Consider the following 15,000-nt stretch of genomic DNA (forward strand, 5'->3'; position numbering starts at 1 on the left):
TCTATCTCTATCTCTATCTCTATCTCTATCTCTATCTCTATCTCTATCTCTCTCTCTCTCTCTCTCTCTCTCTCTATATATATATATATATATATATATATATATATATATATATATATATATATATATATATATATGTATATATATATATATGTATATATATATATGTATATATATATATATATATATATATATATATATATATATATATATATATATATAAAATATTAACCAGATATTGTTAATATGAAAATGGATCCAAGTACCTTTTCCCTATAAATATTTGTTAAGAAACCTATGCCATATTGTTGTTGTTGTTGTTGTTGTTGTTGTCGTTGTTGTTGTTTTAGCGTTTCTATATCGCGAGTGTATAAGAATTTGCTGGCCATCAAAAAATTATTTCATTGTGATTGAGACTGAATACAATTTAGTTGTATTTGTAGCATAAGCGACTCCAAAGTGCAAAGCGTTTTATTTCCTGCTGATGTAGTAGATAAATTGAATATATCAAATCAAATAGGACGTATAAAGGTTAATATGTTTAAAACCTATGGGTTAGATGAATAAAATTAGTAAATTAAAAAATATAAAAATAAGTATTGAAAGTAATTATAAGTAAATAAATAATATTCTCGATTATAGGAACTTTCTCGCGTGTAAACATTGTGGCTCAACCTCCCCACATGTTAACTGTCCAGAATGGAGGTTTGTCAAGCTATTTATAAGAAACTCGACACGAATTATGTGGAGAAGGACTTGGATATCATTATTGAAGCAGCACAAAACCATGGAGTGTATGAACATGAGGTAAGGAATATGCCACATAATGTATAGATAGAGAGATAAGAGAATTAAAATTTTGATTTGGGAACAGAATTGGAAATATTATTCTTAGTTTCATTCTTCCAAAGTAAGTTGCAAATATAATAGTTTGTTAGTCATGGAAATTGACAGATATTGTTATTATCATTTGATATTTAATAATTTTACAATCATTTTTAAGAAGGTATAACACATTCGATCATCAGTATACCTGTTCCTTTATTTGAATATAATCTGAACCAAACAGAATACCTTGGCAAATGTTACTAATTGATTCCCAGTAGACTTCAAACAGATGCCTGTTTCTTGTAATTGTAATAGCAATGTTTTATTCAAATATTCATAAATCTGCCAGTTTATAATCAAAAGCCCAGCATAGTTGTGTCAATCTGTCAAGTGTCAAGACCTCTGGGCCTTTGGCACTTTTGCAGAGGGCAATAAATCTCTCTGATTTTGTAGCATAGAACTTGGTTTGTTTCCTTATTTGACAATGAATTGCTAAAGAGAGGCCTACAATCCCTATCTTGTTGGAATATATGGAATACTGGTTTTGCTGGTATTTGCAACTCTTCTAATAACCTTTACCAATAGCTTGATGTCAGAAAAGGTATGAATGAGAATGAATATCTTCACAATACAAGAGATGTATGTAACCAGTTTTGATTATATCTTGGTCAGAAATATGTGTATTTCTGATGGAGATATATTGAAACCAGTTGAATACATTTCATGTATTGTGAAGGTATTCATTCTTATTCATATTTTTTTCTATATTTGTCAACATGAAGATGTTAATAGCATGATTGTGAGCTTTTTAATTTATTTTGTATCTTCAGTTCATTTAATTCCACCTGTATGTCACATTTCTTTTTTTACTGAAAACCACAAGGCAATCCAAGGTCAATTAAAGAGATCTCATATCCAACTTATAATAGTAAACATAAAGATTATTTAGAAAGACTACTCAATTTGTGGATAAATGACATAAAACTTGAAAGAGAACTGATATAGATGCTAATGTCAGTACTAGAGTTTGGTAAATTAAGAAATAGGATTTGAAAAGACTTTTTCTATAATAATGATAATAATAATAATTTTGTACCTGGACTACACAACTGTGTTGATTTTAACCCTGAGTATTTCATTTCTGTTATTACAAATAATGTTTTCTTGTTTTCAGAATCCCAAGGTTTTGGAAACTCATGCCAAGGAGATTAGTAATTTACTTCATCAGAAAACAACAAGGTTAGTAGAAGTAACTGTGTAGTAAAAGTTTTATTTATTAACGTGATGGATTTGGGTGGCTCATGACTTGCGTTTGAATCAAAATCTAGGCATTGGGCTTACTTGAGTGGTGACCCTCCCAGGTGCTTGTAGGCCTGGCCCACATAAGCACTTGTGTGTGGTATCAAGACTTTTGGCCACTTTGCAGTGATATTACCTCTTTTTCTTTATAAGCATTTTTTTGTGGTTTTCCAAATTTTAAAATGATCCCTTTTGAGATGCTGTATCAAGATGGTAATAGACTCTTTTTCCTTGAACATACTCCTTGTTATCTCTCTAGGTAGTCTGCAAGTTATACAGTAACAATAACAATAAGTACCATTGTGTTATTCATATAATCTTTTATTTTTTTATTATTCTGTTGTGCGACCTACCACAGTGAGCAAGAATAGGAACCTGGGTATGGAAACAGTGTCCTCCTTGGAGCTACTGCTCTTCCATGCATGGTTCATGGATGATTCATTCCACCCTTGGTGGGAATATAGCAAGAACCCCCTCCTAAATGTCCACTGAGTCTAATCTTCCTCCTAGGGCTTTGTGCACTCATGGCAAATCATTCCCGTCACTCCGGTCTTCGGCAGAATTTTCATGATTGCACATTCCTATTACCATGGCCTCAGCCAGATTTTTCCGTGGCGGCATTGTCCCATCACTTGGTGCTCAACCAAATATTATAATAATATTTTTCAAAATATTTGTTAACCATTTTGTTATCATTTAAATTTTACTTTTCATTGCTATATATTTCTCCCATAAAGGAACGGTAATTCATATATTAAATTTCTCATAAAATATATTGTGATATATATATATATAAAGAGAGTAACTTTTAAAGAGATATGCTATCTGCTTATTACAAAACGTTATAGGAAAAGGTGTTGAGTTCACATTGCCATGCTAATGATATTTATCTGCACCTGTATTAAAAGCTAATAAATTAGGAGCATTGAAAGCATGAACATTTAGCACTAAATTTGAATAACTTTTCTTAAAGATTTAGCTGTTGTTTTATCGTATTCTTTCACTAATATTGATCTATTCCATTTTCAGGCGAAATGCAATCAAATTCTTGGTGCCACTGATTCAGCAGTGTCCAAAGGATATTCTGACAGCACAGGGACAAACATGGCTTCAGTTCTGCAGCATGGTAAAAGTTTTGCATTTTTCGATTTATAGAGAATGATTAACACAAAGAAAATAGTTGATAAAAAATTCATGTTAGATTGATAATAGTATCTCTCTCTCTCTCTCTCTCTCTCTCTCTCTCTCTCTCTCTCTCTCTCTTCTCTTTCTCTCTTTCTCTCTTCTCTTTTCTCTTCTCTTCTCTTTTTCTCTTTCTCTCCTTTCTCTTTCTCTTCTTTCTCTTCTCTCTCTTCTCTTTCTCTCTTTCCTTTCTCTCTTTCTCTTTCTCTCTCTCTCTCTTTCTCTCTCTGTTGTCTCTCTCTGTGTGTCTCTCTCGTGTTCTCTCTCTGTCTCTCTCTCTTTTCTCTCTCTCTGTCTCTCTCTCTCTCTCTCTCTCTCTCTCTCTCTCTCTCTCTCTCTCTCTCTCTCTCTCTCTCTCTCTCTCTGTCTCTGTCTCTGTCTCTGTCTCTGTCTCTGTCTCTGTCTCTGTCTCTCTGTCTCTGTCTCTGTCTCTTCTGTCTCTCTGTCTCTCTGTCTCTCTCTCTCTCTCTCTCTCTCTCTCCTCTCTCTCTCTCTCTCTCCTCTCTCTCTCTCTCTCTCTCTCTCTCTCTCTCTCTCTCTCTCTCTCTCTCTCTTTCTTTTGGCTGAGAACTTTGCATACTCTGCTGTTCATATCTGTAATCTCAAGTATAGAGACTACTTGTTGATCGAGAAGTAATATTTATCTATAGTTATCTGTCTATCTTTCTGTCTGTCTGTTTTTTTATCTTTCTATTTGTAGATCTATTTGTCTATGTGCCTATTTACCTATGTGTCAATCTTCCTCCTAATCCATAATAAGATATGTTAAGATATGGATTGAGATTGGCTGATGAAATATAAGATTCTCAGGATAATTGTACTTAATGTTGAAAAGTTGCAGGAAAATATGTAAATAGAATACTCAAGCAAAATTTTTATTTATTACCTTATTTTCTTTCTCCTTCCTTTCCCAAATTACCTCTGTTCATTGTTTTTTTATCTTTTTATCACCCAACAGATTATAAATGCACCCTCTGGGGCTAAGGCAAAACGCACTGCTTGTTATGCCACCCTTCTCCTTCTTGAGAGAATACCAAAACTACCAGAGCTTCATCGGAAGTTGTTATCGCAGTCTGCCGCTCCCCTGGTCACATCTCTAGCTGGAGCAGTTTCCTATGTAATTATATTGAAATTTTTGAGTTGTATAAATCTCTAATTTTTTATTCCTTTCTGTTCTTTGTTTTGATAAAGAAAATTCTTGTTTTGTTTTTCTAGAAAACAAAAACAAAAAAACATTGGCATGGAAACAATGAAATTGTTGATTTCACTAATGTCATGTTATTTCTCACAGAAAAAAAGCTGTCTTCATTGTTTTTGAATGCAACATCACTGTCAAAATATTCAGGATTAATTTTAAACAGATGTCAATAAAGTTATTTGTATAAAATATTTTTTTTCTAGCAATTTATCAACAAGGTAGAATATTATTCTTTTAATTCACTAATATATTGACAAAAAATGAAAGATAAGTTGTAGTCATAGCCCCATGGTATCCAATATAATAGAACAGAGAGATAATGAACTCATGATTTCTTCTCATATACCTGTCATAAATTGATGAAATTCAATCTTTTGATTAGTAATTAGATGGTTATGTGTAGGAAGCCAGTGAATTGTTATTTATCTACAGTGGAGTCCAGCTGCTTTGAAGTGTTTACAAGAGTACATGAAGTTGTTCCCACAACAATGCTTACCTCATAAGGTATGTATTCTCACAGCTTCTATATGTATCTAAATCATCATCCACTGAAGCATAGTTCAAATATTGTGAATTTATGCATGTTTTTAGTTGCATAAGAAAAGTTTTTTTCTTTACTTTTCTTTCTTCTCTTTCTTCTTCTTAACTACCTATTTTTTTCTTTGACAATTTGCATATAGTAGCATAATCATCCTAAAGCCTCTCTCATGAGGTGCTAAAAATCAGCACTCTTTATATAGGCAGCCTTAGAGGAACTACTGCTGAAGAAACTAGACTCTCCCCTCACCTGCACTGGTCAAAAGTCTGAAGTGACATATGCAGGTCAGGCCTTCGCGACATTACCACTAGCCGGCATTGGGGGCAAAGGAACCAGTAGCCGTTCAGAGGCAAGAGGGCGGCAGCTAACCCAGCTCATTTGCTTGTCACATCACCTGATGGACTATCTTTTTGAGGGTATTGTTGAGAAAGAGGTAAGTTTTTTTTTTTTTTTTTATAATAGAAGTTGTTTCATAGACTGAGGTAGATGTTCATGGTGGGGTCTCATATGAGCTGTAATGGTATGAGCATCCAGTTTTAGTAGGTTTTGTTATTGATAGGTTTATTTATATATTTACTTTTTTTTAAGGAACATTAAGTTTATGAAGACAAGGTATGTAGGACAGTATACACTTGATTTGCCTACTCTGCAAAGTCATGAGATATTTTGTTATAAATATCACCACTCCTATTTCAGAAATACACCTGCACAGAAAACATCCCCTTGTTTTTGAGACCCTATTTTGTATTTAAGAAGTTCCTACGTTTCTTTATTTTTTTCTTTTTTTCTTTTTTTTTTCTTCTTCAAAGAAGAAAATGTAATTCTGTATATCCACCATAGTATAATACATACAGACAGAGAAAATCTAATTATTTCTGAACAAAAATGGTATTGTAAAATTGAAGAAAATCTTAGAAGTCACATGTAGATCCATTATCTTTTCCAAGCATCTTTGAAACAAATACCAGTTTTTCATTGATTAATACATATTAGATATTAAATATATATTAAACAGCAGGAATAAACACTGCAAATATAAAGTGATTATATGGAGAATATAATTAATAAACAGATCACTATATTAAGTCTGCTACTAAAAAATCATCATGGATCACAGAAAACTATGTTCAGTGTTTAATTTATTTTGGTTATGAAAATGGGATGAGATATGAGTGCTAGTACTTATCCATTTTGTTGATTTGTAATGTGGCATTTGGTAACTCTTGCAAAGGGCAACTGGTCTTTCTAAGAACTTTTCTTGGTTTTAGTGTAGTTTGAGCTTGGGTAAACATTACTAAAAGTGTACCAATATCATGTGTTGGGCTAATTTGCTTAGGAATCAAGTATGCTGAAAATGCTTATGGCTTCATAGGCTTACAGTCATGGACATTGTTATTATACTATGTTTTCAGTAAGCTATGTCTGAAATAATTTTGCTAAATGCAAATCATATTTTAATTCTGAATTTACTGCATTTACATTACAAATGAAAAATTTATATTTGATGGACTATAACTTAATGCAATTCACAAAAAAAAGCTCAAGCTACTATTTGTTTATTACTTGATCTTAGCATTAGTTATTCATGCACATGAGATGCATGGTCCTTTTTGTATACTTTTCTTCTGGATTTTTATACAATTGTTTTCATTGTTTAGGATTTATTTATCATAATTTTCAATCAGATTCATAGTTTAATTTTTATTATTTCCTGATTTATTTTATTGTGTTAAAAGGAAAGGAAAAATACAGTTTTTGTTATTTCTATAATGTTGGTCATATTACAGAAACATTATTTTTAAATATTTATTTCAAAGATTATTTTACATAATGCACCAAAGACAGAAACACCATGAATCTTACAAAGGTAATACAAATATCCGTAAACTTTGTCACTCTTCTTTTGCAGTCATATAACCACCCCAGAGAATACACATTCAAGCTGAATCCACTGCAGCCTGTGGGTTATTATGATAAAAACCCACTCTATACACACATGTTGGCCATCACCCGATTAATGAACACGTTAAAGTTCATATCGGAAATGGTCTCTTGTGAAAATAATGATGCCATAACGATAAAAATGAGTGATCTTTTGGGCCCAGTCTTTAGGATGTTACAGGTATGTTCATCTGTATTGCAGTCCAGTGTTTCAAATGATATGATATCTTATTGTGTTCAGTGCTTTAGTTTAAGTGTTGGAGTGAGGAGTTTAAGAAATCTTTTTCTTTTTCTTTTCTTAATGGGTGTAAATGATAGATGCATTTTTTAAATTTTATATAAAAGCTCAGATGTGCAAGTAGTTATATTATAATGCATTTTGTTGAGAAAATATACTCTTATGCAGTAATTAATGTGAATGTATAGTGAAACATTTCACAAATTATATTTGGGATTTCAGACGTACAGGTTATGAGTAACTTTTTAAGAATTGGGGATTATTTAGTAATGAGTATATTGTTTAAATATGGAAGAATAACTGGAGTACCTTGAAATTAATACAATAAGAATTGAGTTATGGGTAAATTTTTAATGATTATAGATTGTATAGGAGTGAGTTTATGTGTAGATTTGGAAGAATAACAAGAGTACCTTGAAGTTAATATTAAGTTTTAGATATTTTTAAAAATCTACAGGTAGTCATTGGTTTACAATAGTCTCATTCCTGAATCTAAACAGTAAAATGATATAACGTAAAGTGACACAATTGTTTCCATAAAAAATAACTAAAAAAGAAAACTTCATGACTTTTAAAATACTGGAAAATAATTGAACTTGGCAAAATAAACAACCATTAGATAAGTGACAGAAGCTGTGTGAATTATTATACACAATAATATACAACCAGTATACCAATCTAGAGAAAAGGTAGTTGAGTGATAGTGACCATTCACAGAGATGCCAAACTAGAGTGTTTAACCCAATGACTATGGGTTTATGTACTATTCCCTGTAGTTTTTTGTGAATTTTGTTACTTACAGATGGCTCCACATCTACTGATAGACCAAGGAGTCTATCAGTAGGCCTAGTGACTTCACTTGATTTCCCCAATCCTTGAATTTATGGGAAAAGGTGTTTTTCTTTCTAATACTATTGATATTAATATTTTTATTATTCTTAATCTTATTATACTTACTTATTGTTATTAAAATAATAAAAACATTAAAGACAATAAAATAATACAAATGAAGCTTTCAAAAAATCAAGGAAAAGGGTAAACAGGTGAGATAGGTAAGACTAATAACTGACTCCTTGGTAACTAAGCACTTGTAGAGCCATATGTGTGCAAAGACAACATATGAACCTTATTATAGTGGGCATGGCATTGTACTCTTGCCATTGCAAAGCTGCTGCTTTATGAAAAAAGCTATTCACCATGGCTTGTTTGTTGCTTCTCTTCTTCTCCTTGCATAGTCCTTCATAAAAGTGAAAACCTTCTCTGACATCATTTGCAATTTTCAGGATTCTTTCTCTGTTCAGTTCTGCATCAATGATGCTGCCTAGTACTGCGTCCACATAGTGGAAAAGATAAGCAGGCCATTTTACAATGAGATCTTTATATGCTTTATTTCATTTCCTTCTTAGAGTGCTTTCACCTTGTGCTGTATTGTCATAGGGCTCATTAGAGGTTTGAGGTGGTTCTGATCTTCAAGCTTTCAATCTAGGTGCTACAAGAATTTTCATGGAATAACTTGTCCTCTTTATTTTCTTGTTTGCATAGATTGTTTGCACAGTTCACTGTGGCAAGTTGAGTTCTTTTGAGACATCATTGTTTAAACATTGTATAACATTGTTGCATAGCAAGTGAAATACTCTTGCACTTTCTTAACTTCTTGCTGCCTTCATCATATCTTGATGTCCTATTGGGAGCCATATTTGTGGACGATATCTCAAATTGTATATGGGCAAGAACCCCAACAATAAGTGATGTATAGGAGGGAATAGAAGTGGGGTGAAGCTTCAAGATGCATATGAGATCCTGAGAATTGTATATCAATGCATCATACCTTTGCTAAAAACACCATTATTTTGAATCACTCATAACATAAAAAAGCAAAAGCCATAAAAAAAATCACTAAAGGGAAACATTGTAAACAGAGGCACAGTAAAATAGAGATTACCTATTTATTAATTTTGGTACAGATATGTCTGTTTATTTTAAGGAGGAGATCTAAGTGAAAGGTGATTGGATTGTCTTATTAATATTTTACCATGTTTACAGATGGAGACTTTTGTTCTGAAATCCTACAAGAGCTATGAACATAAATTACTAGCCTTCTTTATGCCGGCACTTCATCAGCAATGTTTGTTGATGCTAAGGGACTTCCTGATCAGGTATGATTTCCAAACAAAATATTCTCATACATTGAAATGGTATTGAAATCATCACTCTCATTGATCATTAGGTCTTCAATATGTTGTCAGCATTCCTCTTCTGCTTATGTAGTTTAGAAGCTGGTCCATCATTTTTTCTTTCTAGTTGAGAGAAGGTTGAAAAGTCTAAAGATAGAAACTGGCATACTGGGAATGAGTTGATAAAGGGAATGAAAATTAGCAAGAATTGATTATTTTGATTTTCTGGTAGAGGTAGTCTCAGTACAATATCTGATATAGTTTATCCAGTTTGTTGCAGAATATCTGTACCATTCAGTTTTAGTTATATTCAGAGGACAAGGCATACCTCATACCACATATTAATCCTTTCCCGATGGGTGGCATGTACGTACATGCCATGGCATGCCTGGACTATGTGCCGATGGCATGTACGTACATGCCATGGTGTATGTATGGCCATGCCATGAGTTTTTTGTTACAATTACGGCAAAATATTATTTTTTTGCCAATGAAAATGTGATTAAGTAGTTTTTAACACTTTTTCTCATTTTTCCTATACTATGCATTTCATAAAGCTTCTCGGGCTTCCAAGGTTAGCATAAAATAAATTACGTTGGTAATTGACTACATTGGCCAGAGATATTATATAGTTTTCACGAAGTGATGTAAAATATTCACGAAGTGATGATGTAAAACCACGTGAAAATACCGACATGTATTTAAAAAAATAATGATAATAATAAAAAAAAAAAAAAAAAAAAATAATTAAATAGATAAATTAATTAATCATGTATTTATAAAAACACTGAACATAAAATTATATCTATATGGAAGTGATAATATAAACCTGTTGAAACTAAAGTTTATATAATAAAATAACTTGAAAAAAATGCAAAAAAAAAAAAAAAAAAAAAACTACGGTTTTGGATGCTGGTATTTGGCATGAGCAGTCGCGCATGCTAGGGTGACCATATGTACCCCCGGCAGCAGGGCCCGGGCCACTATGAATACTAGCCGTTGGGAAAAGGTTAATTGTAGGTACAGTGTTAAGAAAATACATTATAGTGAAATGACTATTTAAGCAAAAAATAATTGATTGAGATATGTCACATTGTGAATATATATATATTTTTTTATTTATTATTATTATTATTTTTTTATTAATATATATATATTTTTTTTTTTGGGGGGGTGAAAGCACATAATTTATTTATGAATGTCTTTTTGTAGAATGTAGAGATTATGTAATATCAATATATATATATATATATATATATATTATATATTATGTATATTATATATGTATTATATATGTATATTATATATGTATATATGTATATTATGTATATATATGTATATATATATATTATTATATTGTATATATGTTATTTATATGTTATATATATATTATATATGTATATATGTATATATATATATATTATATATGATATATATTATATGATATATATTATAGATAATATAATATATATATTATATATAATATATATTATATTATTATAATTATATATATATTTATATATCATATATATGTTATATATTATTTATATATATCATATATATATATATTATATATATAATATATTTTATATATATTATATATATTTATATATATATAATATATATATATATTATCTAATATATATTATATTATATATATATAATTATATATATATATATTATATATATATATTCCATTTTTGTTTCCTTTTTGTGAAGCTATTTAGCTATTTGTTATTCACATTTGTAATGTATTTACTTGTTAAAAAGTTGAAATATAACAGTAATATATTGACAGGTTATATAATATAAAATTTTAGCAGCATGAATAAACACTAAAAAACTGAAAATAAATATATTTTAAGTGTTAGTTCCTTATTAAGATTAGTTTATTATCATTATATTTTTGTTATTACAATCATTTTTATAAAAAAAAAAAAAATTATGTATACAATTCGTAGTATTTTTGTGATAATGATATTTTCTTATTTTGTATTTACAGCATGAGAGATTGTGTAGACTTATACTTCAGCCTTATAGCAGAATTGCTCACTGCGACCATAAAGTCTTACTATGACGGCAAGGCCAAAGCTTGGGCAACTAATGGGCAACAGACAAGGATTATCGCATATTCTGTCATGACTACTCTTGTCGAAGTGTCTCAGGGACGGCATCCAGCGTCACCCAAGTTAATCGATGTCATTGTGGAAGATCTGATGCCAAAGAACCAAGAATTTACAATAAAGGTAGGTCAGCTGCACTAGGGTGGAACCTGCATGAAATTAAGAAATTGATATTTGTCCTTGAAATGAGGATGATGGGGATAGGAATGGGAATGGGGAGTGAGATGGGAATGAGAAGGAGGAAAAGGGTAAGTATGATGTTGATAATGGTGATTGTAGTTAGAGAGAGTATATTTTAAATGATGTGGCTGTTAAAAAATGCATTTGTTTAACAGTAAATCTTTAGGAGCTTATCAGTATGGATGTTTGTGTATTGTATCTTGATAGTTGCTCATATTTAATAATAGTAATAACCTCATGTTTCATACTTCAGAAATATGAATGAAATGAAATTTACTGACCAACTGTCCCGTTGCAGAGCTATGGCAGCAGAGGACTGTCTAATCTCACACTACAGAAAAAGAAGAGCAAAAAGAAAGGATACTCAGTCTCAACAAAGGACTCGGAATCTTCAAACAATCCTCTTCCAGAATATGAAAACTTTGGTCGGGTTGTTACCGCTGCCCTGAGATTAGCAGAAGCCTTGTTTAGATATGCAACACATTCTACGCCCTTGATGTCAAGACAGGTGAGAGTGAGAAAAGCATTGATGTGCTGTACAGAATTTGTTTTTTGTGAATAAATAAGAAAATGAAAGTCTGTATACATCAAAGTATACAATTGTTTGTCTGTAAACTTATATTTAATATACACATATATAATTATACAAAAATTACAAATACATTTACAGGCATTACAGAAGAGAGTCATAGCTGTGACAGATCGAGTGATGAATGGTAGCCAAATGCCAGTCATCTACTTTGGTGATACGACACGAGCACAGCTGTTTAAAACTTTAACATGTATGGCAACTCACCCTGATCCAAGGTGTCCTGTACCATATACTATGATTTTGCATCTGTTTCAAATGGGCCTACATGATCATCACATGTCGGTAAGGAAGTATAAGCATTTCCCTTTGTATTATATTATCTGTTTTTTCTATTTTCTCAGTCATAATATCTTGTGAGATTTTGGATATCTGATGATAAGGCTTGTAGGATTTTGTAATATTTAAATAAGACTTGAGAGTCCAGGTATTAATCGGAACTTCTTGTAGGTTGTTGCTGCTTGTCAGACTGGTCTTTCGTGTGTTAGCTTCATTACCGCCAACCCACAAATCTCCATGCTAACACAGGTCTTTGAACAACTGCAACAAAGAACTGATCATTATGGTAAGGTTTACAAATGTTTACTCATAATTATAATACCCTTTTACACCTGTCTGTACTCTGCTCAAACTTCTTTTGTTATATTGTTACTATTACCACTTTCCTTAATTTAAGATGCTGAAGAAAATGACAAAGATGATGTAAATGGAATGGTTTGTGATGAACAAGATGAGGAAGAAGAACAACAAAAGGAAGAGGAAGAAAACAAAGACAAAGAGAAACAAGAGGAGGAAGTTGAAGAAGAACGAGACCAAGCAGAGAAAGAACAAGAACAAGAAGAGGAAGTTGATGAAGAAGACAATGAAGATGAAGCAGAAGCAACAGAACATGATGAGAATATGGATGATGAACAGGTATGAAAGTTCTCTTTTTATGCACTTATGGTAATCCAGTTAGAAAATTTTATCCAATATTAGCTTTAGGTGTCTTTGAATAAAAGATTATCCACCAGAATAAAGGAAGATCTGAAAATTGTAGAAAATAGGCTTCCTACCAAGTACACTACTCTACTCTCATTATGAATAAGGAAGTGTTGCTTTTGTTTGCTATTTTCTGCACTTTGGAAATATGTCAGTGAAGAAATAATACTGTAGTAAATACATTTCATGTGTGTGGAATATGTTTTTAAAACAGAGATTTTACGTACACTTTTGCATTTGAGATATGAATTACAACAAAAAATATGTTTGCATTCATAATTTTATTATTGTGTGGGAATTGTACTCAGTATTATGTAACAAATGCCTTCTATTAATACATGTCAGCCTCTTTTAAAAACAGGATGTGTCCCTCCTGAAAAGGGGTCTAATGGAAAAATAGATAAACTTAAACCTTTTGCTAAAAATTATTACATTCTCATGTTGCTTTCTTTTTGCTGTCAGGGTGATCATGCTGTGTCATTTTTCTTACCTAGACATTGCTTTATTCTTTACAGGAAAAATGAAAAAAGAGCAAGGACATGATTTACTTGAAAACATTAATTTATAAGCTTTAACATTATATGCCTGTACACAAATGATACTTTCTCAGCTTTATGGTATAGTCATAGTGTTCTGATTCACATGTGATTTTTATTGATGTAAGGTCAGTTATTAAACTTCAGTGGTCTTGTAATTTTTGGTTGTTGAAATTTCCATTTGGAGACCCTGTAAACATTTGATTTTATTACCTTTTGCATAGGCTGTAAATTAGGGTTAGATACTTTGTTGACCTCATTTTCTGTCTTGCAAATGGGAAATAAAATAGAACTTAAATGGTTTGCTGTTTTATGCCACACAGGGGAAGATTTACACATATATATACTTATACTGTAAAAACTCAAGAGGTTTATAGAATGAATGAATGGAAAAAATGGTCTTTCCTCCTGCTTTTTAACCCAATTGGCATGGATGGCAAGAATATATGCCATGGCCACTATAATATAAATTTAATTATTGCATTTACAGATAGATGGCTCTTCAAGGTGTCAGTTCATAGTCCTACCTTTTTTAGATTTTTATAAAGTTTCTTTTGTATTATTTTATTGTCTTTCATGCTATCAAGACTTTAATAACAATTTAATAATCATAATCTCAGTAAGAATAATAACAATATTGATATTAATAGTATTAGAAAGAAAAACACATTTTCCTGCAATTTCAAGGAATAGGGGAATCAGGAGTGGTCACTAGGGCCTACTGAAAGACTCCTTGCTGGCTGAGCACATGTGGAGCCATCTGTATGTAGCAAAATTCACAAAAAGATAGAGAGGACAGTACATAAATCCGTAGTGATGGGATGGCTAGTATTCAAACCGTGTTGGCTTAGTCCTTTTCTTTATTGATTGTCTTTACACATAGATGGTTTTACAAGTGTTTATTCACCAAGGAGTCAATGACTACTCTTACCTAGCTGTTTTCCCTTTTCTTTGATTTTTGGAAAGATTATGTTTTATTTTTATTGCTATTAGTTTTATTAATAAAATGATAATCATAATGTCAACAAAATAATAGGAACATCGATATAAATAGCATTAGAAAAATGTTTTTCCCAAAAAACTTGAGGGAAAACTGAGGACATCTAAGCTTACTTTCCTTTAAGAGAATACTTTGTCTCCTCTACTCAATAATTTTTAGTTATCAGGACTATTTGGAAAATTGGATGAGCTTT

The 15,000-nt window shown here is 31.4% G+C and overlaps 1 protein-coding gene across 1 annotated transcript in view; it reads left to right on the forward strand.

The window, feature by feature from the left end:
- Nucleotides 1-662: 662 nt before the first annotated feature.
- The window catches only part of LOC119598269, a gene marked incomplete at its 3' end in the record, with an annotated part of 15,300 nt that continues 962 nt past the window's right edge, over nucleotides 663-15,000 (forward strand). The window contains 13 exon segments of the mRNA XM_037947920.1: nucleotides 663-807; nucleotides 2,003-2,067; nucleotides 3,157-3,253; nucleotides 4,268-4,426; nucleotides 4,940-5,011; nucleotides 5,248-5,478; nucleotides 6,955-7,167; nucleotides 9,268-9,380; nucleotides 11,401-11,644; nucleotides 12,000-12,209; nucleotides 12,372-12,575; nucleotides 12,741-12,855; nucleotides 12,967-13,205. Of these exon segments, the coding sequence (XP_037803848.1) occupies nucleotides 700-807; nucleotides 2,003-2,067; nucleotides 3,157-3,253; nucleotides 4,268-4,426; nucleotides 4,940-5,011; nucleotides 5,248-5,478; nucleotides 6,955-7,167; nucleotides 9,268-9,380; nucleotides 11,401-11,644; nucleotides 12,000-12,209; nucleotides 12,372-12,575; nucleotides 12,741-12,855; nucleotides 12,967-13,205 (2,070 nt within the window).

The sequence above is a fragment of the Penaeus monodon genome, chromosome 41 (genome assembly GCF_015228065.2).
Source record: "Penaeus monodon isolate SGIC_2016 chromosome 41, NSTDA_Pmon_1, whole genome shotgun sequence".
Taxonomy (NCBI): domain Eukaryota; kingdom Metazoa; phylum Arthropoda; class Malacostraca; order Decapoda; family Penaeidae; genus Penaeus; species Penaeus monodon.